Source organism: Halichoerus grypus, chromosome 14, assembly GCF_964656455.1.
Source record: "Halichoerus grypus chromosome 14, mHalGry1.hap1.1, whole genome shotgun sequence".
NCBI lineage: Eukaryota > Metazoa > Chordata > Mammalia > Carnivora > Phocidae > Halichoerus > Halichoerus grypus.
In genome coordinates, this window is record NC_135725.1 from 59,056,784 (window position 1) to 59,081,376 (window position 24,593).

General features: G+C 49.6%; 3 protein-coding genes across 8 annotated transcripts in view; 1 reads left to right on the plus strand and 2 right to left on the minus strand.

Moving 5' to 3' along the window:
• The window catches only part of TMEM8B (transmembrane protein 8B), a 41,152-nt gene extending 32,633 nt beyond the window's left edge, over positions 1 to 8,519 (plus strand). For 5 of the 6 annotated variants that reach the window (XM_036081244.2, XM_036081245.2, XM_036081236.2 and 2 more), the window contains 3 exons: positions 6,951 to 7,097; positions 7,231 to 7,347; positions 7,602 to 8,519. In XM_036081244.2, the coding sequence (XP_035937137.2) occupies positions 6,951 to 7,097; positions 7,231 to 7,347; positions 7,602 to 7,967 (630 nt within the window). In that variant the 3' untranslated portion in view covers positions 7,968 to 8,519. Of the gene's footprint in view, positions 1 to 6,950; positions 7,098 to 7,230; positions 7,348 to 7,597 lie in introns of all 6 variants that reach the window. The other variant, XM_036081232.2, reaches the window with a different exon arrangement.
• Positions 8,520 to 10,808: 2,289 nt separating this feature from the next.
• On the minus strand, positions 10,809 to 11,835 carry LOC118528716 (olfactory receptor 13C7-like). Its single transcript, XM_036081274.2, has one exon. It carries the CDS (start codon positions 11,833 to 11,835, stop codon positions 10,870 to 10,872), a length of 966 nt encoding a protein of 321 aa, XP_035937167.2. The 3' UTR covers positions 10,809 to 10,869.
• Positions 11,836 to 20,125: 8,290 nt separating this feature from the next.
• LOC118528717 (olfactory receptor 13J1) lies at positions 20,126 to 21,140 on the minus strand. Its single transcript, XM_036081275.2, has one exon. It carries the CDS (start codon positions 21,138 to 21,140, stop codon positions 20,181 to 20,183), a length of 960 nt encoding a protein of 319 aa, XP_035937168.1. The 3' UTR covers positions 20,126 to 20,180.
• Between the last annotated feature and the right edge of the window lie 3,453 nt (positions 21,141 to 24,593).

Here is a 24,593-nt window from a genome sequence, read left to right on the forward strand (position 1 = left end):
TGTGATATAAAATTCCAGCTCAAAGGAACATATTTTAATGAAGCTTAATATAGTTTTAAATTCTTCCCTTCCCATTACAGAATGTCCACAGTCCCTTCTCTGTGTTTTCCCACTCCTCCATAATCAGAAAAGTTCATATTAACCAGCAAGCTTCATAAATAGTATAAGGAAAAGGTAGAGGAGTGAGTCTGCTAATGTGACTTAACCCCCGTGTAGAGTCTCCCCTTGAGATGCTGCATCTAGGGATCTTTTCAGCTCATCTCTGGGCTCTTGGCATCTCATGACATACAGTGCCTGCCTATGAGCCCTGCAAAAATCTTAGATGGACTCACACTTTCTTCATGTCTTGGCAACAAGAATACCACAAAAACCAATATGTGCTTCCCTTTTGTTCAGCATTAATGGATCAGACATATGTCCAAATTACGAAAATCCTACTTTTCATTTAGCAGAAAGTGGAGGGGGGTGAATGCTCTGAAACTGAGGGGCATGTTGTCAGGTCCTCCAGGATGTTCATGCACAGATGAGGAAGAGGAGGCTAGAACCATGCTGTGTAGAGAGACCTTCTCTTTAGCTGGGTGAGAAGAGCACACTCTAATTTTGCTTGGCTGCCCCCTTTTTTAGACCTGCTTTGACAGTGCTTCATTCTATTTTTATAGCAGACACTGTTTCTCTCTCTCTCCTTTTTTTTTTTTTTTTAACTGCCAGATGCCCTTTATACTGTGGCTCACCAAATCCTCTAGCAACAGCTGCTCCACCAGCCTACTCTTGGCTGCATGCAGATCTAATAGAAGTCACAATCAGTAACAGTACCTAAGTGTATCAGGAGCCTGGAACATGTGGGGAGAGTGTGTTCGTTCTCCTGCACTTTGCACAAGCATCCTGGACGTTGGCTCTAGAGTGTTTAGTACCAGATGACTCCTTATATTCTGGATACAACGGCAAATCGTCCTTGAAAGAAAAGACCTTTTCCCCAGTTGGAACACCAGAGGAGCGGGCTACAGTGGCTGACGTCACATACAGAGCTTCCACTTTCTTAACGAGAATAATAAGCAGAGCGCCTGGCTGGCTTAGTCAGTAGAGCATGCGACTCTTAATCTCGGGCTTGTGAGTTCAAGCCCCATGTTGGGTGTGGAGCTAACTTAAGAAAAAGAATAAGATAATCAAAAGATCAAGGAAAAGATGCTGGCTCTGCGGTACTGCCTGAAGTCTTGCTCTAACTCCTCTTCTTTTTCCGCATGGGCCAAAATGTAGAGCTACTGGTCATCCAGTTTTCCTGGGCAGGTTCCCCATTGCTCTTCCTTTCTCATTCTTTACTTAGTTTAGACTTACTTCATTCCTCAACAGTCTCCATTTAAGGACCCACTGGTCATACTGCAGGTAACAGTACCAGGGCGTAGATGACAGTCTTCTTCCCTGTCTTCAAAGCCAGGACAGTCTACAGCTGGAGTGGTGCATCGATTCCTATCCAGGGCATGGGAGCAGACAGTAGGTTTGTTCTTCAAGAGTTTAGAGTGTAAATATGTAAAATATTTAAAATGCAAAATATGTTGCATAATATGTAAAATATGTTAAAAGAAAAACAGGTCACAAATCCAGCACTTGATTTTGTGTATAGCCAGACCAGTTCAGATCACGGAAACAGCAAAATAACATCTAGTGTGTCAGACACTGCAAATTGAGTCCTCACAATACCCCTAGAGCAATAGATAGGCACTTATATCATCATCATCATCATCCTCATCATCCCTTTTTGCAGATGAGGGCAGTTTAAATACTTTGAGGTGTAACGTGAGTGGTAGAACCAGAATTCTCGGGCAGCCTGGCTCTAGGTTCCTTACATGTGATCACTAAGCTATATTGTCTCCTCCTACCAGAGCAGAGAGGACGCATTGGTAAATTTCCAACCTGACGTCAGTTTCTCAGAAGTCCTGGAGTCTGTAGAGAAACTTATGACCTCAGTTTAATAGTTCTCACATTCTTCTTTAAAAATAGTTCTCAAATTCTTAAAAGATAAGAAGAGCCAATCAAAAGATCAAAAAATATAACCAAATGCAGGAAGTCATCACGGGAAATCTATTGAACATTGCAGTTGTACAGCTCTAACCCATACAGTTCAAGCCGTGAATCCTTCCCAGTGCTAGTCGAAGCCTCATAATCCATTCCCACGAACTGACGTCCTGGGGCCCCACGGGGCCTTTCTCACTGATTGCTGACATCCTGGCTACAAGCACACCTTGCAAGTAATTCTTAGTGGCCCCTGGCAAAATCCCATGACTGTTTCCAAGAGGAAATGGAGGCAGATAATAAGGAAATAGCCATAAATTCCATTATATCCTGAGTGCAAATATTCCAGCCACTGCGTGGATTGAATGTATTTGCATTTCCAGTTTTACATTCTGTAGTGCCTGGATACTCCATTTTGAAGCATTAGATGAACTATATAGTTACGTTATAAAAATATGAAATCTCACAGAAAACAATTTAGGTTAATTTAAAAAAAATTACCTCATAAATGTCCAAAGCTGAGGGAGGTGTCAAATTAGATTAAAATTATATTAACAGAAGCCAGTTTGTAGTCTGAATTTGTTTTTTTAAATTTCCCAATCTTTGTGTTATTTCTATCACTTCTTTTTATTTCTGTTGACAAAAGGAATACCAATGTAAAAATCAGCCCATAATTTTCAGTGGATCGATAATGTTGCAAGTTTCTTTCTTTGCTTCTGCATGGAGGAAAGTTTATTAGTGTAGGGATGTTCTCTCACGAACATACATGGCATAAAGTATGAGATGACTAAAGCTTACTTTAGCTTTGGTAAGCTTGCTCTTCTATATATTTGGCACGCACTGTGCACCAAACATACAGGAGAGTATTGCAGACATACGGAGTAGTCTCCCAGGTGACGCCATAACTAAGCCTTCAGTAGGCCATTCCCGTGTTTCCTTCAGCTGGGTGCTCCTAGGTATTGGGCAGTATGTTTACACCAGTGAATTCTATGGTGGTGAGTGATTTGCTTTACTTTGTTTACTGTCAGTTGTATCTCCTGGTTAAAGATGGTAATGAGTGGGGTGCCGTGGCAATGGAGAGTGGATTCTGCTCCATGAATAATAAAGCAGGAGGAAGCACTGCAGGTAGAAGGGACAAATATATACCCAGAATATATGATGACAATAGGCTGTCTTCTCCAGGTTGAGAAGTTTCAGTGAAGTAAGCTGACACAGGTTGTTGGTTGGTTTCCCTAGTGGATTGAGCCCCGTGAAGGAGTCAGTGATGGACTTTACCAATGATGTTTTTAGACATTCAGCAACAACCATAGCCACATCAGGATTGGTGAAAGGTCCATCATCTTGTTCACCTCACACTGCAATTTTAACTTAACTCTACTCCTGTAGGTTTTCTACAACCTTTTTTTTTTTTTTTTTAAAGATTTTGTTTATTTATTTGACAGAGAGAGATACACAGCGAGAGAGAGAACACAAGCAGGGGGAGTGGGAGAGGGAGAAGCAGGCTTCCCACAGAGCAGGGAGCCCGATGCGGGGCTCGATCCCAGGACTCTGGGATCATGACCTGAGCCGAAGGCAGACGCTTAACGACTGAGCCACCCAGGCGCCACCGGTTTTCTACAACCTTAAAAATCTCTCTGACCTTTTAGTATGCTTAGAGAATAATCAGTCATAGAATACTAGTGCAATGATTTCTCCCCAAACCTCTCTATTCCAGGGACAATCTCTCCATTATCCCCTACTCTTTTTTCATTGCAGAGAAATTCCTAGGAGGACAATCAGCCTTCAATTAATTATTCCCTTATATGTGTCTTCAATATTAGGTGATTTAGCTTTGCTTTTTTTCTGATATAGATCTTCTCTTATCTGAGATTGAAGGATTTATTACAAGTCCCTCTTCCAGAAATGTTTGGACATTTCCTTTTATATACTTGAAAGTCAGGCAGATGGAGCAAGCTTGGTGAAGGCTGAAATGTAAAATTAATGTTTTAAAATAAAATCCAAGGGGCGCCTGGGTGGCTCAGTCGTTAAGTGTCTGCCTTTGGCTCAGGTCATGATCCCAGGGTCCTGGGATCGAGCCCCACATCAGGCTCCCTGCTCGGCGGGAAGCCTGCTTCTCCCTCTCCCTCTCCCGCTCCCCCTGCTTGTGTTCCTGTTCTCGCTATCTCTCTCTCTGTCAAATAAATAAATAAAATCTTTAAACAAAATAAAATCCAAATCAGAAAATAGTAATGGGTAATTTAGTAGCTATAGTACTTATATCTGATTTTAGACGTAGAGGATAGTCAATATCCAATAGCTAAAATAGCAAAAGACCAAAATACTGATTTGCCTAGGAACTAAATTAACTCCATCAATTGATCAGCACATACAAGAGAAAGAAAGAATTGAAAAAAATCAATCTTTTAGGTGTGTTCAGATACTAATTCTAATGCAGATGTGAACTCCCATGAAAAGTCTCTCAGTTTCCCAGTAAGAGCTTACTTTCTCAATTTAATAATATGTAAGAGGGAGCCATGGTTGCTAAACTTGCAAGCCCTTTCAAAAACTTGGAGTACTCAAAACCTGATCATTCCAAAGCAGTCTCTTCCTGAAGGGGCAGCATTATTTACCTCCAAAGTGAAGGGAAAGACAGAGGATAGGTACACAAGCTTAAGACTTTAAAATTTGAAGGAATCAAACCCAAGGTTTCCCAATGCCAATTAATATCCCTAAGTTTTCTTTTTCTTTTTTTTTTTTTCTTTTTCTAAACTCCTAGCTTCTCCCTGTTCTTACATTATTCACCTTTTCCAAAGTTACAAATTTTGCAATTTGAATGACTGGATAAACTCTTCAACAGGTTCAAAAGAAACTTAGCAATTTCTTTCTCATCCTTTGTCTCTAGAGACTGAACTTTCGAGTCTGCTTTCCCACTCTATTGTTGGCACCTCGGCTCCTGGACTGGATTCTGCTAGTTTTCACAACAGACTTGCTTCAGTTTCCCACCTGCTTTTTTCTAAGGGGGATGCTGTTTGATTAAGGTTGGGGTGTCATGATTTGTGATTTGAGTTCAGGATAGAATGCTCCTTTTCCCTGAACTCATCTTCCTGACCTCACCTCTACCTTCTCATTCTCAACAGTAATACATCCAAACAGACCAGGTTCTCCCATTTCCATTCTTCCCCAAAGTTACAGAGACCCTTGCTGCCAGACGTGAATGACCTGTGATATTGCTCAGCTACCTCTTTCCTTCGCTGTGGGCTAGATCTCCCTGCCCTCCACCCACAGTTAAGGATACGCCGCTGGAGTGCCGGGCTGCCTGTCTCACTGAGGTCTGTAAGGCCATCTCTCTTCTGGACTCAGAGCCCTTGTGACTTAGGGTTGCTTTTCAATAGAATGATGAAGAAATTGACCTGGGCTGAAAGTAGTACCTAAAGCCTCCCTTCAGTCAAGGATCAAGCCACTTCCAAGGCCATGTTTGGGTGGTACAACACGTAGCCTTCCTGCCCCGGTTTCAGTTCAGCCTGATGAACTTCAGTCCAACCGTGGCAACTCCAGCAGCTTGTTCCTGCTATCGAGAGATGCCCTCAGCAGCCACGGCTCTCTAAGGACCGGGTGTAACACGCAGGGGACAGAGATAAAGCAGATTGAGTCACAGGATCTTAAGAAACTTTTTTGATCCTGTAAAATCTGCTGGTATGTCTCAAGGTCAGCTCCAATGAGTAGTTTTTCACCAAGTTTATATAGGTCAAAAACCTTTTCTCTCCCATTATAGCATTTTAATTTTCTTTTTTTCATCACTATAACAGTCTGTTCTTCCTGACATGGAGCAGGGGCAATATCAGGTGATGGGGGGAGTGCGCATGCCACTGTGATGTTTGTTCTTGGTCTGGAGCTGTTTGTCCTCATAGGTCTTACCCAGTATCTTGTCTTGGGGTGGGCTCATAGGGATACATGATCCTGTCATCTTCACACCAAAGATAGTCTTAAAACCATACATGTTCTTAGTGTTTGCCATCAATAAAAAAATCACATAAATTCCACACAGAAGTTCAGAGAAAGGTGACAGCAAATGTTCTAAGGTAAAAAGAACTCAGGTCATTTTTGGGTAGCCCCTTTTACAAGTAAGGGAACACAGGATGCTTGAGGCCATGATAGCATTGTCCAGAGAGGCACAGGAGTTGGGACCACAGACCAAGGGGGGCTGACTGCAGACCTTGGTTCCTTAATTGGGGTGCCCACTATAGTCTCATCCAATCCCACCTGTGTCCCCTGTGCCTCCTTTGTAGCTCTTCTTTACCGTCTTTCCCACAGTGGAGGATAGGTGGGCATACTCCCTTCCCTAGTTTCTTCTCCATGCTGTAAAGTGACATGCTCTTCTCCATGGCCCAGGGACTGCCTTTTTTCTTACTTCCCCCCCCCCCCCACACCTCCACCCATGACATTGGGTGGGAGGGGATGAAGAGGGCCAGTTAGTGTAAGGCCTGAAGATGAATCCTAACTTAGGGTCTGAGCTATCAGGGGAGACTGGGATATGCAGGGGAGGCTTAGGGTCTGGGTTGGCCAAAAGAGCAGCGTCTAGCCCCATAGCTTGGGCCAGGGATGGGGATTATAGGTGGGACCCATGGTGAGCATGAGAAGTAAGGGAAGATTGGCCTCAGTTTGATGGACCTGGAATCCCCACTGGCCTGGTGCTCTCCATAGTACATTCCAGAAGCAGGAAAATCAGGAAGGTAAGGACAGGGTCAGGGCTGGCAGATACATAGGGCTTGTGAGGCAGACCAGGCTTCCCTACCACATTCTTCTCAGGAGCAGGGAGTCAGGCATGTCCCAATTATGCTCAGCCTGTGACCTCTGACCTCTGCTTTTCTGACAGCAGCACACCACCCTCGTGACCTCTTTCTCCTGTTTCATGGACCTGGACTGTTGACCCAAGTTCTCTCAATGCCTGTCATTTCTTCCTCCAGTTTTACCATGCCTGTGACCAGCCAGGCATTGTGGTTTTCTGCATCATGGACTACGATGTGCTGCAGTTCTGTGATTTCCTGGGCTCCTTAATGTCCGTGTGGGTCACTGTCATTGCCATGGCTCGTTTACAGCCTGTGGTCAAGCAGGTCAGTCCAGAGTGGGCCCTGGGGGACAACCGTAGGCAAAGTCTACTTGAAATTCACTCCCCACCTCTCCCTGGGGGCATTGCCAAGTGCTTCCCGCCCACCCGGCCCAGACCCTGGAGTCCTCTTTCTCCAGGTGCTGTATTTGCTGGGGGCTATGCTGCTGTCTATGGCTCTGCAGCTTGACCGGCATGGACTCTGGAACCTGCTTGGACCCAGTCTCTTCGCCCTGGGGATCTTGGCCACAGCCTGGGTAAGGTTGGGAGGGCTTCGGGAGGGGGGCGTCCCAGCAGGACTTGGGTGCAGGGCCCTAAGGATCTGGTCCCCAGTTTAAGATGGGCTTGGACCCTGTCATCATCACTGTGCTGTTCGTGGTGCCCACTCCAGACTTGGCAGGTGCCTTTAGGTCATGACCAGGGCTCCAGGGAAGCCTGAGAATGACCAGTTCTGGCTTGGGTTCCAAGGCCTTGTATTCCTGAGTCCCACCTCTCTGCTTCCCCCAGACAGTACGCAGCGTCCGCCGCCGGCACTGCTACCCACCCACGTGGCGCCGCTGGCTTTTCTACCTGTGTCCTGGCAGCCTTATTGCAGGCAGTGCTGTCCTACTCTATGCTTTTGTGGAGACCCGAGACAACTACTTCTACATTCACAGCATTTGGCATATGCTCATCGCTGGCAGTGTGGGCTTCTTGCTGCCCCCACGTGCCAAGACTGACCACCGGGTCCCATCTGGAGCCCGGGCCCGGGGCTGCGGTTACCAGCTGTGCATCAATGAGCAGGAGGAGCTGGGCCTTGTGGGCCCAGGGGGGGCCACTGTCAGCAGCATCTGTTCCAGCTGAGAGGGGCTTTGGGCCTGGCCCTTGGGGAACATGAACCCTTCCTAGGGGCAGAGAGCCCTTCCTGGGAGTGTGGAACCCTCCCTGATAAGAGACAGGTTGTATTTTTGAGGACATGGTGTCTTTCTTAAGGACGTGGAGCTCTTCTAGGGACCTGGCGCACTTCCTGAAGGCCTGGAGTCTTCCTGCATCCATGGAGTCCTTCTTAAGGACTGGAGCCTGTGCAGGCCCCTAGAGCCCCTCAGGACCAAGGAGTCCCTCCTAGGGGTGTGGAGTCCTTCCCAGGGATGTGGAGCCCCCCTAAGGACATGGATTCCTTCCCAGGGAGACAAAGCCCTCTCAGGACGTGGCATCATTCTCGAGGAAATGGAGTCCATCTTGGGGAAACTGAGTCTCCAGATCTTCCCAGCATCTCAGCAACTCTGGCCTCAGGCTTCCTTCCCAAGGCAGCGTCTGGGCCGTGCCGTGCCCTGCTGTGCCGTGCTGGGAGGGGGATTGGAGGACAGCTGGGGCTGGGGCTGGGGTGACTGGTATCCTGAGTCGATGCAGGCGGAGTCTGGTGTGTCTCCAATGAAGTATTTGCTGGTTCTGTGCTGCCTTTTTTCCTGGGGCCAAGGGTGTGGGGAGGAGAGGGAAAGAGAGGGTCTGAGGAAATCAGCGGGGGTGGTGGGAGCCCAGCTGGAATGAGCTGCTGGAGCTTTTGCCGGAGCCTTTTGCCCCATCACGGCAGGCTGCAGCCCCTGGGAGTAGGGAGTTGTGTGTGTGTATATGTGTGTGTCTGTGTGTGTGTACGTGCTGAGAGGATTTAAGTTAGTGAGACAGACCTCCGTTGTGGTGCCCACACCCAACAGGAAAGGAAGCTGAGGTCTCAGGAAATTGGACTAGCAGGTACAAGTCACAAATATGCAAGAAATATCGCAAGAATGTAGCTTCTATTTTGAGCCCCCATTTTGCCTGAGTGTCATCTTTTTTGCCTGAGAGACATCCTTTGTCATTTGGGATTTCTTCTCTTTCTACAAGGGTCACAGCTGAGTCTTGAGGATCTTAGATAATGGGAAGATGTTGGGAGGTTGTTTTCTGGTCACTGGGGTCCACACTGCACCCATCTCCTGAGAGTTCCATCATTCCACCTGGTCCCCAGTCAGTGGCGTAGGCAGGCCATCCCAGAGTGCTTTCTTGTTCCCGTCTGCATAACCATTTTCAGTGCTGAGGCCTTCCCCGACTTCTGTGCTACCCACAAAGACCTGTGAGGCCTGGGCTGCCCAGACACACCTTGAAGCCATTTCTACTCTGGCGGCCTGCTCTGGGTTTTACTTGACCAACAAGGCATGAATTGCTCCATCTTTCAGATCCTACAAATCTGTCCAGGGGTTTGGCCTAGGGAGTGGGGCTCAGGGCCTCTTCTTCTTGGGACCCTTCTGTGCCAGTGGTCTTATTGCATCCCCTCCTCTCTCTTTTCCCTAGCTTAGAGCATTAATCTGGAGGTGGGGAAACCTCCCTTTTACTTAGGTTTTCTCCCAAATCTTATCTGTGCCTTCAGTCTCTCCTGTTAAGACTTCAGAGCCTAGGCTTTTGAAGCTCAAAAGCCAGGAAAAATCCCTTTGTTCTCTGCTTTCTGCAATTCTGTCTCTTCCTTGGGGCCCTGAGCAGAGTGATGTAGCCGACTGAATGGTGAGCCAAGAGGTGTGGGTTTGGTGTTTGTTCTGGTATCAGAAATATTAGTCCTTCATATTAGGATGTATAGAGTCAGGTCACTAGGATGCATAAACCCAAATAGCTGGGATTCAGGACAGAGTCAGCAGAGTACAGAAGGCACTAAGGAGGGACATAGAGCTGGGATAGACCTCACCCTGCTAGGAGGGGTCAGAAGGGTTTTCTGGAAGAGGGGGGCAGATTTGAGTAAGGATTGAATGAGTTTCTGTAATGCCAAGATGTTGGGAGAGGGTTCTCTCTGGTCACTATGTCCATATTGTATTCATCCACTGAGATTTCTCTCATTCCAAGTGGTCCCCAGTCAGTAAAGCACTTAGGACACAGAATAATGCTTGGCCTGGTCTGTGGTCCAGTACATATTAGCTAAAGGTCAAGAAGCATCTGGACATGAGAGGGAAGAGCAAGGGGGAGACAGAGGCAGGAAAGACTGATACTTGCTGGGGAACTGGGAATAGTTCGGGGGACCCTGGACCCAGAGAGTGTGTGTGGGTGGAGCAGGCCTGAGGCAAGCAGCCGGGCTGAGGTTGGATGGAGAGGTGGGGTCTGGTTTTTATCCCATGGGAAGTGAGCCATTGGCAGGATTTAAGCAGGAGAGTGGCATGATCTGATTGGTGTTTTGTTTTTTGGATTTTTTTCTGATTGGCGTTTTGACAGCCGGTGCAGAGGGTGGATTCTGAAGGGAGTTTGCAGGATCCGAGTGCGGTGACATAGCTGTTGCAGTATTAGAGAGAGAGGGAGCTTCTTGAGGAGGCGTATCAGTAGAAAGGAGGGGACCCATCTAGGGTTCTCATGACTGACTGCATGTGTGGGGCGGTGATGGTCTGAGAACAGGAAGGCAGATCTCTTGTGGCTCTTGGGTTGACTGTAGGATACTGTGGCAGCCATTAGACCATTCACACATTTCTCAGTCTTCCTGCTCCTTCCCGACAAATGTGAACGTGCTTCGCCTGCCCCTTGATGTTGGCTGTGGCCCGTGCTTGCGTTGGCGGATGAAGTAGAGGTGGAAGCGAAGCTCGAGAGCCAGTGCAGGCTTTGTCATGGTGACCAGTAATGTTCCAGATGGTGGCTGCTTATCCTGACGCCCCAGGGATGAGGACAGTGATTCAGAGCAGACCCCACCCACCCAGTCAACTGCTAATGGACCTGCAGTGAGAATGAGAAACCCATGTGGGTTTCAGCCCCTGCAATTCGAAGGCATTACCATGATGGACCTAGCTTGCTGTGCATTATAGAGCTGAAGAGCAACAGGGAGGGTGGGACATTTTCCTGGAGAGCAGGTCTCCCCACAGCAGGGCTATGGCAGCCGCTTTCACCTCTGCGTTCCTCAGGCTGTAGATGATGGGGTTCAGTGAGGGTGTCACGACCCCATAGAACAATGCAATAATCTTATCCAGGTCAGGGTTCTTGGCCTTGGGCTTGAAATACATGAAGGAGATGGTTCCATAGAAAACCACCACCACTGTGATGTGGGCAGAGCAGGTGGAGAAGGCTTTGTGCCGGCCTGCAGCAGAGGGCACCCTAAGGATGGTAGCAAGGATGAAAATGTAGGACAGGCAGATGAGCAGGAGCGGGGCCAGCGTCAGGACCGCTGTGGCCACCATTAACATCAGTGCGTTGAGAGAGATGTCCCCACAGGCCAGTTTCAGCACTGCCAAGATCTCACAGAAGAAGTGGTTGATGATATTGTGGCCACAGAAGGGGAGGCTCCAGGTGAGAAGGGACTGCAGCAGTGAGTTGGCAAAGCCTGTCCCCCAGCTCAGCACTGCCATCCGCACACACGTCTGCCCGCTCATGATCTCTGGGTACCTAAGCGGCTGGCAGATAGCCACATAACGGTCATATGCCATCACGGCCAGGAGCAGGCACTCCGTGGAACCCAGGGCCAGGGTCAGGTACATCTGCAGGGCACAGCCAGGGAAGGAGATGGTCTTCCGGGCTTCCAGGAAGTCGACCAGCATGAGAGGCACAAAGGAGGATGTGCCACAGATGTCCATGAGGGACAGGTTGCTGAGAAAGAAGTACATGGGGCTGTGCAGGCGGGGGTCCAGCATGCTCAGCCCTATGAGGAGGGAGTTCCCCAGCACATTCACGGAGTAGATGGCCAGGCAGAGCACAAACAGGACCGTCTCGAGGTTATGGTGCTCGCGGAGTCCTAGCAAGACGTATTCGGTCACAGCCGTCCAGTTTGCCATCTCATTCTCCCTCCTTCCTGTCTAGACCACACAGGTGTCAGAAAAAGCTCTTGCTGGCCTGGAAACCAAGCAACCTGACCTGGGGCAGGTCATCTCTGCCTCTGCGATTAAGTTTCACCATCTGAATAATGAGAGGATTGGACTTCAGGCCTGCAAGCTGGCCCTCTCAGCTCTGCAGCTCTGATGTAACTTAGGGAGATGAGACACATTCTAGCCCCCTAGGATCCTCATTGTTCTCCCCATGGTGGGGGCAGGGGAGACAGGAGAGGAGGACTCATGTTTGGCACACTCTTGTAATCTAAAGAGTTCTTGGCTGTTAAAGGAAGCTTCTTTTCTAGGTTATGACCCCATATGGCTGAATTATGCTCATGGTCTTTTAGATTCATTCATTTGCTGAATGTGCTTTGAATACTTATTCTGTGCTAGATCTTGTTTAGGTGCTGGGGTACAGCAGTAAGAAAAATAAGTGGACAGAAACATACCATACCTATCATAAGGCTGTCGTCCCTTCCCTGAACTAGGTGATATGAGCTCTTGCAGGCCCGTGGGTGATGGATGATGCTTACCTGGTGGTTCTTTTGGGCATTAAGGATCAATCATCCTCACTCCACAGGATGTGTAAGCTTGAAGTCCAAGACCATTGTTGATTTTTTTTTCCCTTTCCCTCATCTGTTGAATTTTTTTTTAAAGAATTATTTATTTATTTTAGAGAGACAGAACATGAGCAGGGGGAGGGGCAGAGGGAGAGAGAGACAAGCAGACTCCCCACTGAGCGGGGAGCCCAATGTGGGGCTCGATCACAGGATCCTGAGATCATGACCTGAGCCGAAATCAAGAGTCAGACTCTTAACCGACTGAGCCACTCAGGCAGCCCCCTCATCCATTGATTTTTAAAAGAACCTACAAGAACATATATATTCCAGTGGTCATGCAAGCCAAATGACTCCCTTCTTGGCCTCCATATTGCCTTGTGGGATAAATGATACTGGCAGTGATGTCACAGGAGGAGGGAAAACCAGGTTCTAATCTGGCAGGGGCATTGTCAGTCAGTGACTAGTTCTAAAAAGAAGGGGGAGTCGGGGAGGGCCTCAGTTTTCTCCCAGGTGGCTTTCATTGCTCTTCTGAGCTGGTCTCACTGCCTCCTGGGGAAATGCCAATGTCAGGCATTCACAGGAGGGAGCCCTAATGTCCCCAAGGCACGGCAGTCTTGTTAGGCAGGAAGGCTGTCTTATGGACCAGGTGACCCCTGGTCTAAAGCAGAAACAGGAGCTGAGTATGAAATTTAACATACAGAAGATACAGTCACCTCCTCATTCCTGGGTTGGCTGAGAGGCTGATGTCCTGTGACAGCACTGGAGCCCTGTCTGTCCTTTAGGGCTAGATTTTCCTCCTCATTCCTCCTCTCCGGTGCATCTAGCATTTGTTAGGGGCTGGTGGCCTCACCCTCTGCTGAATAAACCTTGTCTTTTCCCAGTGCTACATCTTGCCCAAGAAGTTCCCTTTTATTTTGTTTTGTTTTAAAGTTTGTTTATTTTAGAGAGAGAAAGAACGAGCAAGCGGGGGGGGGGGGCAGATGGAGAAAGAGAATCCTGAAGCAGACTCCCTGCTGAGCGTGGAGCCCAACTCGAGGCTCGATCCCAGGACCCTGAGATCATGACCTGAGCTGAAATCAAGAGTCAGCAGCTTAACTGGCTGAGCCACCCAGGTGCCCCAAGAAGTGCCCTTTTAGAGGCATGTCCTCCCTTCCTTACCCCCATGGGGGCTTCCTGCTCGTCCCTCAGAGCACAGTTCCATCTCTCTGTCTCCCCTCTCCCTCCTGCTCCTTGAGGGGTTACCTGCTCCCTTCTTGCACTCCCTTAGCCCTTGGCTGTCCCTCTGTGTTCATCTACCGTGTGCTGTGTGACCATCTCCTCTACTACACTTGAGAGCAGGACCTGTCTCCTTCCTTCCCACACTCCCACAGTGCGTGCTGCCAAGAGCAATCACTCGACAGATATTCAAGCTTTGCACCCCAGTGTCAGTGTCAGTACTAATTAGCTGTGTGAGGTTGACTAAGTCACGTGGCTTCTCTGAGACTCAGTGTCCCTTTGAAAAATGGAAGTGCTGTGTAGCTCAGAGGAAACATACCCGCAAAGGTGCTTGTGAGCCGCCCAGCACTACCTGTTGTCTGAGGATCCTGAGCAAAGACTGCATATCTTCAGCCACAGGGCTCCTGCCGGATCTGCGCTTGCCGCCTCCCGACGAGCTCCAGCTTCTGTCATGACCCCCTCCATCCCCAGAGCCTGTGCCACTTTCCCCTCCTCCGGCCTGAATCAGGGTGATTATTAAGGGGGTTTCTGGAGTGTACGGGGGCCGCGGTTTAATCTGGGTCAGCACCTGACTTTAGATCTTAAACACACGAACAACTAAGGGTAAGGTTTCTCTTGCTGAGGTTCGGCAAAAAGAGAATTGCCTGAGTGTGATGGTGGCTCGTTCATTCACTCATTAAACAAATAGTTGTGGGACACTTACTATGTGCCAGGCCCTGTGCTAGGAGGTGGGAATACAGCAGAAGCAGATGTGGTTTCCGCCCTAATGGAGTTTACACTCATTCCCTCATGCTAGGTGAACTTGGACACGTCCCTTCCTCTCTCTGGACTTTAGAAACCGGAGGTTCTCTTTGAGAACTTGGGATGGAAAGACAAAGTAAAACTTGAAATCTGTAAAGAAGTTAAAAGGAAGCACCTTTTCTAGGTTATGACTTCATGTGTCTAGATTATGCCCACAGCATTTCAGATGCAAGTATAAGGGTTTGGTCCTTATTGGGTGTGTTATTACAAAATGACCTATATGAACCTCGAATTCTGACACCTGACATAGGGGTGTGTGTGTGTGGGGGGGTAGGTCTCAAGTAGGTGAAAGGTGGGAAACCACCTGTCTCCATATTTCTCTTCCTTGCCCTTGTCTCTAACAAAAAGACCAAGACGGAATGGCAGAGGCATTTAAGGGCTTTTGAGAACAGGCTCCGGCCCGCCCCCTTGCCTCATCTCCCTTCCATCCCTTCACGTACACCTGCTCCAACCTCACCAGACCACCTCCCATTAATGGTCAAACTCGCACACTCCTGTCTCGTCCCTCTTCTCATGTTCTTGCCTCAGCCTGGAGCGGCCTTTCCCTTCCACTCATCCTTCGAGGCTCGGCTCTCACACCCCTTCTCTGCAGTCTGCTCAGATGCCCTCGTAGGACTGACCAGCCCAACAACACGATGCTCACAGCTCTAAGCACAGGGTAATCGCATTCTGCCTTGCATGGTAGTGTGTGGTCTCTCTCTCAATAGACTGAGCTCTTGTAATCAGAGGCTTGTGTCCGATCCATCACAGCTGCCCTCCAGTGCCTGCACCCAGGAGGTGCTGGGGACTGCCATTGAGATCCCGTACTGTTCCGCTGCCCCAAATCCGCCGCCCCCCCACAGCCCAGTCCCAGACGTCTCGCCTTGAGAGCACCTCCCCCACCAGCACACACACAGCAATCGAGGAAGCAGCTGTTGTCATTGCTGGAGAAGAGCGGGGGGGGCGGGGGGTACCGGGCTTCTCCCTGCTCTTTCAGAGGAGCTACTCAGAGAGGAGTGGGTCTCCTGACAATTTAAGAGTCTGATCATCACACATTCATGGAAATTAGAACCCGCTCATGGAGCCACAGGCTTATGGCCCCAAAGAAACAAGTCTGTGTCTAGGAAATACCATGCTTCCGGGTAACCGACAGCTTTGACTCTGCACCCTGGGCATGGGAGGGGACGTCAGGGAGCAGCTGCTGTTCCCTGGGTGCGTCAGTGACGATGAGCTAGGTTTTGCTGCAGTAACACACATCATCTTAGTGGCTTACCATGACGACGGTTTCTTTCTTTCTCATGCTCCATGTCCTTTGTAGCTTTTCAGGGGGCTCTGTTCCATGTCGAGCTGCTCAGAGACCCTGGCTGAGGGAGCCTCCGCCATCCCGACGTCACCAGCTGTTATGGCTGGGGAAGGACACACTAGGCGTTCATACCAGCAGTTACATGCCCCGCCCCAGAAGTGGCATGGGTCACATCCGCCCACACCCCACTGGCCCTGGGTGATCCTACCACATGCCAGGAGAAGGAAAACCCGAAATCTCCTGAATATTTGGGTATGAGGTGGTTTCCCAATACACTCGGAAAACCACTCTGACTTGTATCCGCCAGTGTCTCACACGCGAGATAGCAAACCGAGTGTCTCTGAGAATAATTGTCGAATTCCACACGCCAGTTTTAGACCTCCTGAAAGGTAGGGTGATGCCATGAACCAGGACTGGGAGCCGTGGGACAGGAGTGAGGGATCCAGGTTTGATTGTTGCCTTTGTTCCGATTCTGCTGTATGACCTTGGTCAGATTTCTCCTTGAATGGAACCACTCAATTAGGTGACCTCTAGTACCCTGTCACCTCTAAAACATTTCCTCACTCTGTCTAGCAACTTCCAACCCTGAAGTCTGACAGACCCAGGGTTACTTTGCAAGGTAAATATTATATCAATTTCATTGGCTGGCGAATCTAGTTTGAACCATTTAATATTTTATTTTAGGCTTCACAAATTATTTTAAAAGAAAGGGGATGGGCATAAAAGGACCGAAGCTTCTGTTGCAATTTCCCTGACATGCCTGGATCTAGGATTCCCGCTTGACCACTTCCTTGCTAGATGGCAGAGCAGGTGAGTGTGGGCTTTGGAGTCAGACCCACCAGGGCTCAAGTCCCAGAGCTGCCACTTGCTAGCAGTTTTCTCAGCCTCACCTCCCTTACCTGTAAAGTAGAGATAAGCATAGTGTTTCCTTGTGGGGTTGTTTTGAGGATCCAGTGAGATGAGGCGTGCAGAGCTCTTAGCACAGAGCCTGGCACATGGTAAGTAATCAGTACGTGGTAACCAATATCACTTGTATCATTATGTCCTCTTTCACAAGCAGATATTCTAGTTTTCATATGTTTAAAGAAGATTTCATGAGAATAGTCCGCAGGCTAGATGGATCATCCTTACCTCATCATACCTATTGCCCAGTGGCATAAGCACATGCAGGTAGCTGGAGCAGGCTGCCAGGTGTCCTGACCCAGGGCTTGGGAGAGCAGAGCCCGCAAGTGCTGAGCTCATAACTGGCAGACACACTGTGCTGGGATGGGCCAGGGCCAAAGCCTCGAGGACCAGCCTCCTGGTCCCTTGCCACATAGCTCTCTGCTCCGTGCCCTGGGGAACCTCGCAGTCCCTGCCCAATTTAAAGTTCAGACTCTGGAACTACGCAAGTCTGTGGGTTTGGCAGCTGTGGGGCTCAGAGACCCCAGGATTCTTGTGCTTCCCTGGGAGGGCCTGGCTGCGGTGAGATGGGTGCAGGAGAAACACTGGACAGAATCTGATTGGGTCTCGGTGCCGCCCTGCCACTTGGATCCGAGGATTGAAGTCTGGGGCCCCCTGTCCTAGGCATGGGTGTCTTGGTCTGTGAGAAGGGGTGTCTCCATTCGAGAATGTTGTGAGGATCGGGACTCATGAAAGTTCCGGAAAGCGCATTGCTGTATAGAGTATGAGGCCGCGAGCACTTGTGAGGGACTTTACGTCAGGGATTCAGTCAGGTTTCTTCAGGTTTCCTCTCCCTTCCCTTCATAAAGACTAACAACCGACACAGTTGTTGTAAAGACTACAACACAGCCTTAAATAAATCAGCAGCAGCGACAGAGTTTTCCCTTATACTATGATTTGTCCTTCTGAATCTTTATCAAGATCCCAGGTCAAAGTCAAACATTCGAAGACTGTTACCACTTGTTTTCTCTGTGCTCGTGGAACAGTGCCCTCTTGCCACCCGTGGACACCTGGAACTCAACACCATCCCCCTGCATCTCTCATCTTCCCCATCTTTGTCTCAGCGGGCAGCAAATAAGCCAGAAACACAGGCTGCACCTCACAGGCCTCTCTCTCCATCTTCCAGCTCTGCAGTCGTCTGCGTATCCCAAGTATTTCTCAGCTGCCCTCTCTCTGCTTGGTTGCCCAGTGGGTCAGGTTGCCCCTGACTTATTCCCATCCCCACCATGAGAGCCTGGAATAGGGGAGCAGCTTCCTCACTTCCTGCCTCTCGGGCTGGAGGCCTTCTCATCAGTGCTCTATTCTGGAACCAGGTGATCTTGCATTTCTTAAAAATGTATCACCTTATTTTTAAATTCAAAATTAGAACATGACTTTTAAGTTCAAAGTCATGTTCATATTATATAAATATTGGAAATATTGGAATTAGTTAAATAAGAAAACAATTGGCTCTAACCGATCAATCCTATTTAACCCCACCACCCAGTGGAAACAACTCTTAATATTTTGTCCTGGTTTCCCAGGATTTTTTGCATATATACTAACTCATAAATCCATAACAGAAATACTTTAAAAAATAACATTGGGATCATTTTCTATGAATTACATTGTGAGCATTTCTCATTATCAAATATTCTTCAGAAAATAAGAATTTTTTGAAGTCTGTATCACATTCTATCATTGGACACCACCAGTATTTATTTGGACATTCTTCTATGATTGGATGTTAAGATTCTTACAACTTTTTGTTACTATAAATAATGCTATGATTGATGTCCTCATACATATCCTTGTTCATAAATCTTTATGCTTCTAATGATCATATTAGACTAATTCTTAGAAGTAGATGGGTTAGGTCATAGAGTCTAGCAATTTTTAAAGTCTTTTGGATCATACTTCCAACTGACTTTTCAGGAAGTTTATATTAACTTATTGCCATCCCCACCAGCAGCGTAGGGCATTACTTCTTCACTGCACCTTCATTACCAACAGAAATTAAAAAAATTCTTCACCAATTTCATGGGTGGAAAATGGTATCTAATCAGTGAGCTATTTAAAAGTAAATGTGATTGTAAACCCCAGTGCCCGCATGATAACGTCCAAACTCCTGTCGTGGCCTCAAAGACTGGACATCTTGGTGGGTAGGCTTCAGTGTGGCTTGGTCAGAGAGGGTAGAGCTTCAGGGGGCAGGCTGCGCTTCTCTCCTACCAACATGGGAAGCGGAAAGAGGGACTGGAGCGGAACTGAGGGCCCTAGCAAGGACTGGGCTTCCCCGTGGCAGGGGGCAGGAGAGCTGGACTGCTTCTTGGAGGCCAAGGCCCGTGTCCCCATCATATAGATGGTGCAACTGAGGCAGGGTGGGGGCGGGCAGGGAAGGAGTTACTCTGTGAATCTGCATCCGTTTCTACTGCGTGCTCACTGAGTTGTCAGAAAGGAAAGCTGGGAAGAGGCTGAGCACCAGGAAGGGGCAGCTCTGGCAGGATCCCTGTGATGAGGTAAGGAAGGGTAAAGCAAGTCTCCCCAAAGCGAGGTGAGGCCTGGATGCTGGACTGGGAGGCATGGCAACAGCTGCTGTTCCTGCTCAAGACCGATGTTGGGAACACAGGTCCTGGGCTGCTCAGTGTCACCGGTACCCCTGTGGCTGGACCGCTCTGGGGATCATGGACTCTGGGCCTCATCACTGCCTCTACTGTCACCTCCCAGGGCACCAGGCCATGCCTGTCTCCGCTCTGCTCAGGTTCAGGAAGGACGCCAGGCTCTGCCAGCATCTCCCCTACACTGTTGTGTTCATGTATTTATTTACAAAACCTATGGGGGGCCTACGGTTGGGCAGGGCTGGACCTTGGGACACAGTAGATTCTGACCATCCCTGCTTTTACAGTAACACTGAAAATAAAACAGGAGGAGCTCAGTGAGGAGGCTTCCTGGGGGAGGTGGCATTTGAGCTGGGCCTCGAGGGTCCGGCCATCCTGGAGGTGTGTGCTGGGTGTGGCTGCCTCGTGGGAAGCACAGAGCTGGGCAGGGCTGGGCAACACTGGGGCTCACACCTGGCTGGTCAGGTGGGAGAATGTGGGGCAGAAGGTTGGGGGTTAGTCAGGACCAGCAGGGCCAGCTTGTGAAGGCCTAGAATGCCCCACGGAGGAGCTTACACTTTGTCCTGAGAGTAGGGGGAGCTTTTTGGGGGCTTCAGTCAGGAGAGGATGTGATCACATTTGCCTTTCACAGAGGTCCCTCTGGATGCCCCAGGGAGGATAGAGTGGAAGGACCACTAGGAGTGCGGTCTTGAGGCCAGCCAGGAGCTGGCGTGAAGGTACAGGAAGTGATGTGGAGAGCCGGCCAGGGTGATGCCAGGGAAGGAGCCGAGGGTGCTTTGTGAGCAATTCTGGCGCAGCATCAGTGGGACTCGGTGCTGCCTTTCTGGGATGAAGATTCCAGACAGCCCTGCGCCCCGCCTGTCCTCACTGTAGGCCTATGAAGGCCTCACCTACTAATCTGAAGATCCCAGGCCTCCCTCACTGGGTCCAACTCCTACCCCACACTTTCTTGGCAGCCTCCCTCACCTCCTTGTTCCTCAGGCTATAGATGACAGGGTTCAGCATGGGCGTGACCATGGCATAGAGGACCGTGAAGACCTCATCAGAGATGCGGGCCTCCTTGCTCTTGGGTTTCAGGTACATGAATATGACGGTGCCATAGAAAAGCATCACCACAGCCAGGTGCGCCGAGCAGGTGGAGAAGGCTTTGCGGCGTCCGGCAGCTGAGGGCACTCTCAGGACGGTGGCCAGGATAAGTGTGTAGGACAGGCAGACGAATGCCAGGGGTATAGGCAGCAGCAGGATGGCCCCCACCAGCAGGAAGACGTCACTGACAGAGGTGTCACTGCATGCCAGCTTCAGCACTGCCAGGATCTCACAGGTGAAGTGACTAACCACGTGGTGGCCGCAGAAGGGCAGCCTCATGGCAATGACTGTCTCAGTCACTGACTTGAAGAGACAGAGGACCCAGGCGGTTCCCGCCAGCGACAAGCAGAGCCGGGGGCTCATGAGCACGGGGTACCTGAGTGGCCGGCAAATGGCCAGGTAGCGATCACAGGCCATGATGGCAAGAAGCAGACACTCTGTGGAGCCCATGGAGAGGCTCAGACACATCTGGATGGCGCAGCCAGTAAAGGAGATAGTCTTCTGGGCTGACAGGAGGTGGACCAGCATCAGAGGCACAAAGGTAGACGTGTAGCAGATGTCCAGGATAGAGAGGTTGCCCAGGAAGAAGTACATGGGCGTGTGCAGGCGGACGTCCAGGACACTCACTGCCACGATGGCTGTGTTCCCCAGCAGGGTCACCAGGTACATGGTTGAGCACAGAGGGAAGAGCAGGTGCTCCAGGGCTGGGTAACCAGAAAATCCTTTCAGAAAGAACTCAGAGATCTCTGTCCTATTGACCAGCTCCATATTGCTGTGCTCAAGGGGGCACATGGCTGGGATGGAGGGAAAGAGGGTGCAGGGTGGTGGGAGAGCCCACAGAGCCTCTTTTGGGTGGGGGTATGTTGCTAGGGCCTTTTCCAGTTCTTACACACACTCTGTCCTTGAGTTTGGGCAATCTGTGCACTTCTGGGCTGCAATTCATCCATGTGAAAAGTGAGCATTGATCTGGATCAGCATTTCCCTGAGAGAGTGTTAATGAAAATGTTAGTAGGCAATCTGAAAAATTAATTTGAGACAACACTAAATTAATTGAAAGTAAATAAAGCCCTTTACTGCAGGACTTCTTATATGCCAATGTGATTTGTGACCTTCCAAAAGTGGTATAGGGCAAGTAATTCCCAAACTTACTTGACCATGGGTCCTCTTTTTATATTAATCTACAGCAGATAAGTATTCTTAAGTAAGAGAGAGTGAGAGAGAGTATGTGCACAAGAGGGGAGGGGCAAAGGGAGAGAGAGAATCTCCAGCAGACTTCCTGCTGAGCATAGCTGGACACAGGGCTCAGCTCACGACCCTGAGATCATGACCTGAGCTGAAACCAAGAGTCACCCAGACACCCCTACAGCAGATAAGTGTTCTACTAACATAGTTTGGGGGAAAATCAGAGGTCCTCAAATCTTAATGTGTAGCAGAATCACCTGGAAAGTTTGTTAAAACACAGATTGCTGGGCTCCATCCCCAGAGCTTCTGACTCAGTTTGTGTGGGTGACGCTGCTTCTGCTGGCCACGGTAGCACACTTGAGAATCTGGGCTAGATGGTTCCTGAGGGTTCTCCTGGCTTTCAGGAAGCCTCTGAGCTGCTTTACACTCTTCCCACTGTTGGGAATGCCCTTCTCCTTTATTTCTCAACCTGCAGACGTCTGGTTGTGTCTTCAGCTTGGCTCTGGTCTCCATGCATGAGGCATGCCTCTCCTCGGAGGGGCTGCTGAACTCTGAGCCTCTCAGCAGGCTCATCCACCTGTCCCTCCACAGGGTCTGTTCGTCAGCTACTGTGTGCGGACTGACCTTCAGAATCTGCCTTCATCGTGGGCTTTTGAGCTGCAATTTGAAGGAGTAGCTGGACTGCCCCCCAAACTCCTATTTTCTCTGGGTCGGAGCCAGAGCCACTTCACCCCCATGAACTCGTAGGGCATCAGCATGGAAAGCTCCCTGAGAGGCGAACCTGTTGAATCTCACTGAAGGTAGGAAACTGAGATCATGTCGTGGGTCTGTGGCAAGGTGAGTCTAGAATCCAGTCCTCCCAACTGTGTGACACGTACATCATGCTCACAGCAGATGTTTGCTTCTGTCAAGGGCCAAATGTTGGTGGTCCTTTTATCCTACTGGGTGAACATCTTTCTCCCACATTCTCCCCCAATCTTCCCACCAGGTAATGAACATAAGTCAACTTTTCCTTAGTGTTTTGGGCACCTGGCATTGATGTCAGTAAACCCATGGGACACGCTGCCCACACCTGGGTCTGGAGGGAGCCCCAATTCTTGTGAGCGCCTCACTTGCATGAGATAGTTCCCTTTTATTCGTCCTGCGTTTATCCGTTCCAGAATGAAGAAGAGATTGAGTTTCTACCAGACACCAGGCACCGTGCTAGGCATCAGGGGAATGAATGAGGACGTGCTCAATACGTGCTCCCAGACTACTAAATTCAAACCATTCCTAGGGAGAAATCCTCTCCAATTTCTGTGGCTAGCCTCATCCTGCTTCTGTCTGCAGGCCCTTAGTGATAAGGAGCCTGTTTCTCCCATGGACATACTTTTCTTCTTCCCCCCTCCTTTTTTTTCTCTTTCTGTCAAGCCATGCTAAGGGTCACAAAAATCCTTCCTGATATGCAGTCTTTGAGCGTTACTGGGCCTACACCATCCCGCAGGGTGCAGGCTGAGTGGCCCCTGTGGACACTTCCCTCTCACACAGAACAAACACAGTGTGCTGGGTGCTGGGCCAGGCACAGGGTTGAAGGGCCCTTTCTGCAGCAGGGAGAGCTCTGCCCTAGCCTTTGGACCTCAGGTAGAAGGTCTTGCCTCTGCTTGGCTGTGTCTAGAGACATTGGGGGGTCAGGGGAGCGTGATCTGCAAGCTCCCTCCAAGATGCCGCTGGGAAACCTGAGACTGGGCTCCTGGAGGGGCACCTCTATTTAACCGAGTGTCAGTAGCAGTAGACGTTGTGCCAGGGGCATGGGTGGCAGAGAGGTGGCATTGTGTGCAGCCCCATTAGTCGGGTCATGCATAGCTTCCTCTTCGCACGGTTACACATACTGTAATCTATCCCCTAAAGTCACTAACAAACGTGGGCGGCCATTGGCTCTCTGTTGCAATATACACACAGCTACATCATGTCCCCACATATGGCCCCCAACTACAAGTGTATGCACAAACAACTGTTTGAGCCCCACATACACACAAATGTGCCTGTATGAATACGTGCCGCATATCGGCTCATGTGTGTCCCTGTACGGTCGTTCATGTGAAGGTGTGCACATGTGTGGCAGGCACTCTCACTTTCTTGTGCACTAGCTCTCTCTCTCTCTCTCTCACACACACACACACGCGCAGACACCAGTAGTGCAGACATTCGGACTTGTGGCCAGGGCTTCAGAGGACCAAGCAGGATGACTAGGATGAGTGGAAACCAAGCAGGGGCCATGGAAGTGCCAGGAGAGAAGGAACGGCCCTTGGGGTGGGGAGCATACTTTGTCTGGGTTGAACCAGGAGGAGAAAGAAACATCAGAGCAGGGACATGGTCACGGAACCAGCTCAATGTCTTGTCTGCTTTCTAGCCTGAGTGCTGAGTTGCTGGGTTTCCCTGCTCTGCTGTCTCTCCTTCAGCTGGGGGATGGGGGCCTATAGGAAGAGGGGCCAAGAAGGGATGTAGCTGGATGCTGGGGAACTCTGGTTCCCAAAGCAGGGCTAGGAAGCTTTGTCTGCAGAGCCCACAGTGTCCTTTCTGCCTTCGCCTCACTCCTGGACATAGGCTACTTAAAAAAAACAGTTCAGATGCCACCTCCCCCAGGAAGCCTTGTTTTATTTCTCCCAGGCCAGCTTGAACCCTCTCTCCTTTGTGCACCATGGCCCTGTGTTGGCATTTCCAAGGTGGTGCTCACCTCTCTCACTCACTCTTTGCCTCTTGCCTACCCTGCCAGCCCATAGGGATGCCACCTCCTTCCCCTCCTCACCCAGGTTCTGAAGGCCAAGTTGAAGTCCCCAGCCTGACCACAGCCAACTTCTTCCTGTCTTGCTGTGACTTCATGGGGCTAAGACAAATTGGGAGTGAGCAGCTGGGTGACAATCATGAACTGTTCCTAATCTGGAAGACAGCCTGGCAGAGCCCGGAGGGTCTTGCAGCTCATGGAGACCACCCTCTTTTTACATATGGAAACTGAGACCCAGAGAGGAGAAGGGGCTTGCCCAGCATCATCACACACTGAGTTGGGGGAAAGCCAAGGCTCCAGTA

Coding starts and splice junctions, on each gene's coding strand:
- LOC118528716 (XM_036081274.2), bottom strand. CDS start 11,835: ATGGCAAACTGGACGGCTGTGACCGAATACGTCTTGCTAGGACTCCGC.
- LOC118528717 (XM_036081275.2), bottom strand. CDS start 21,140: ATGTGCCCCCTTGAGCACAGCAATATGGAGCTGGTCAATAGGACAGAG.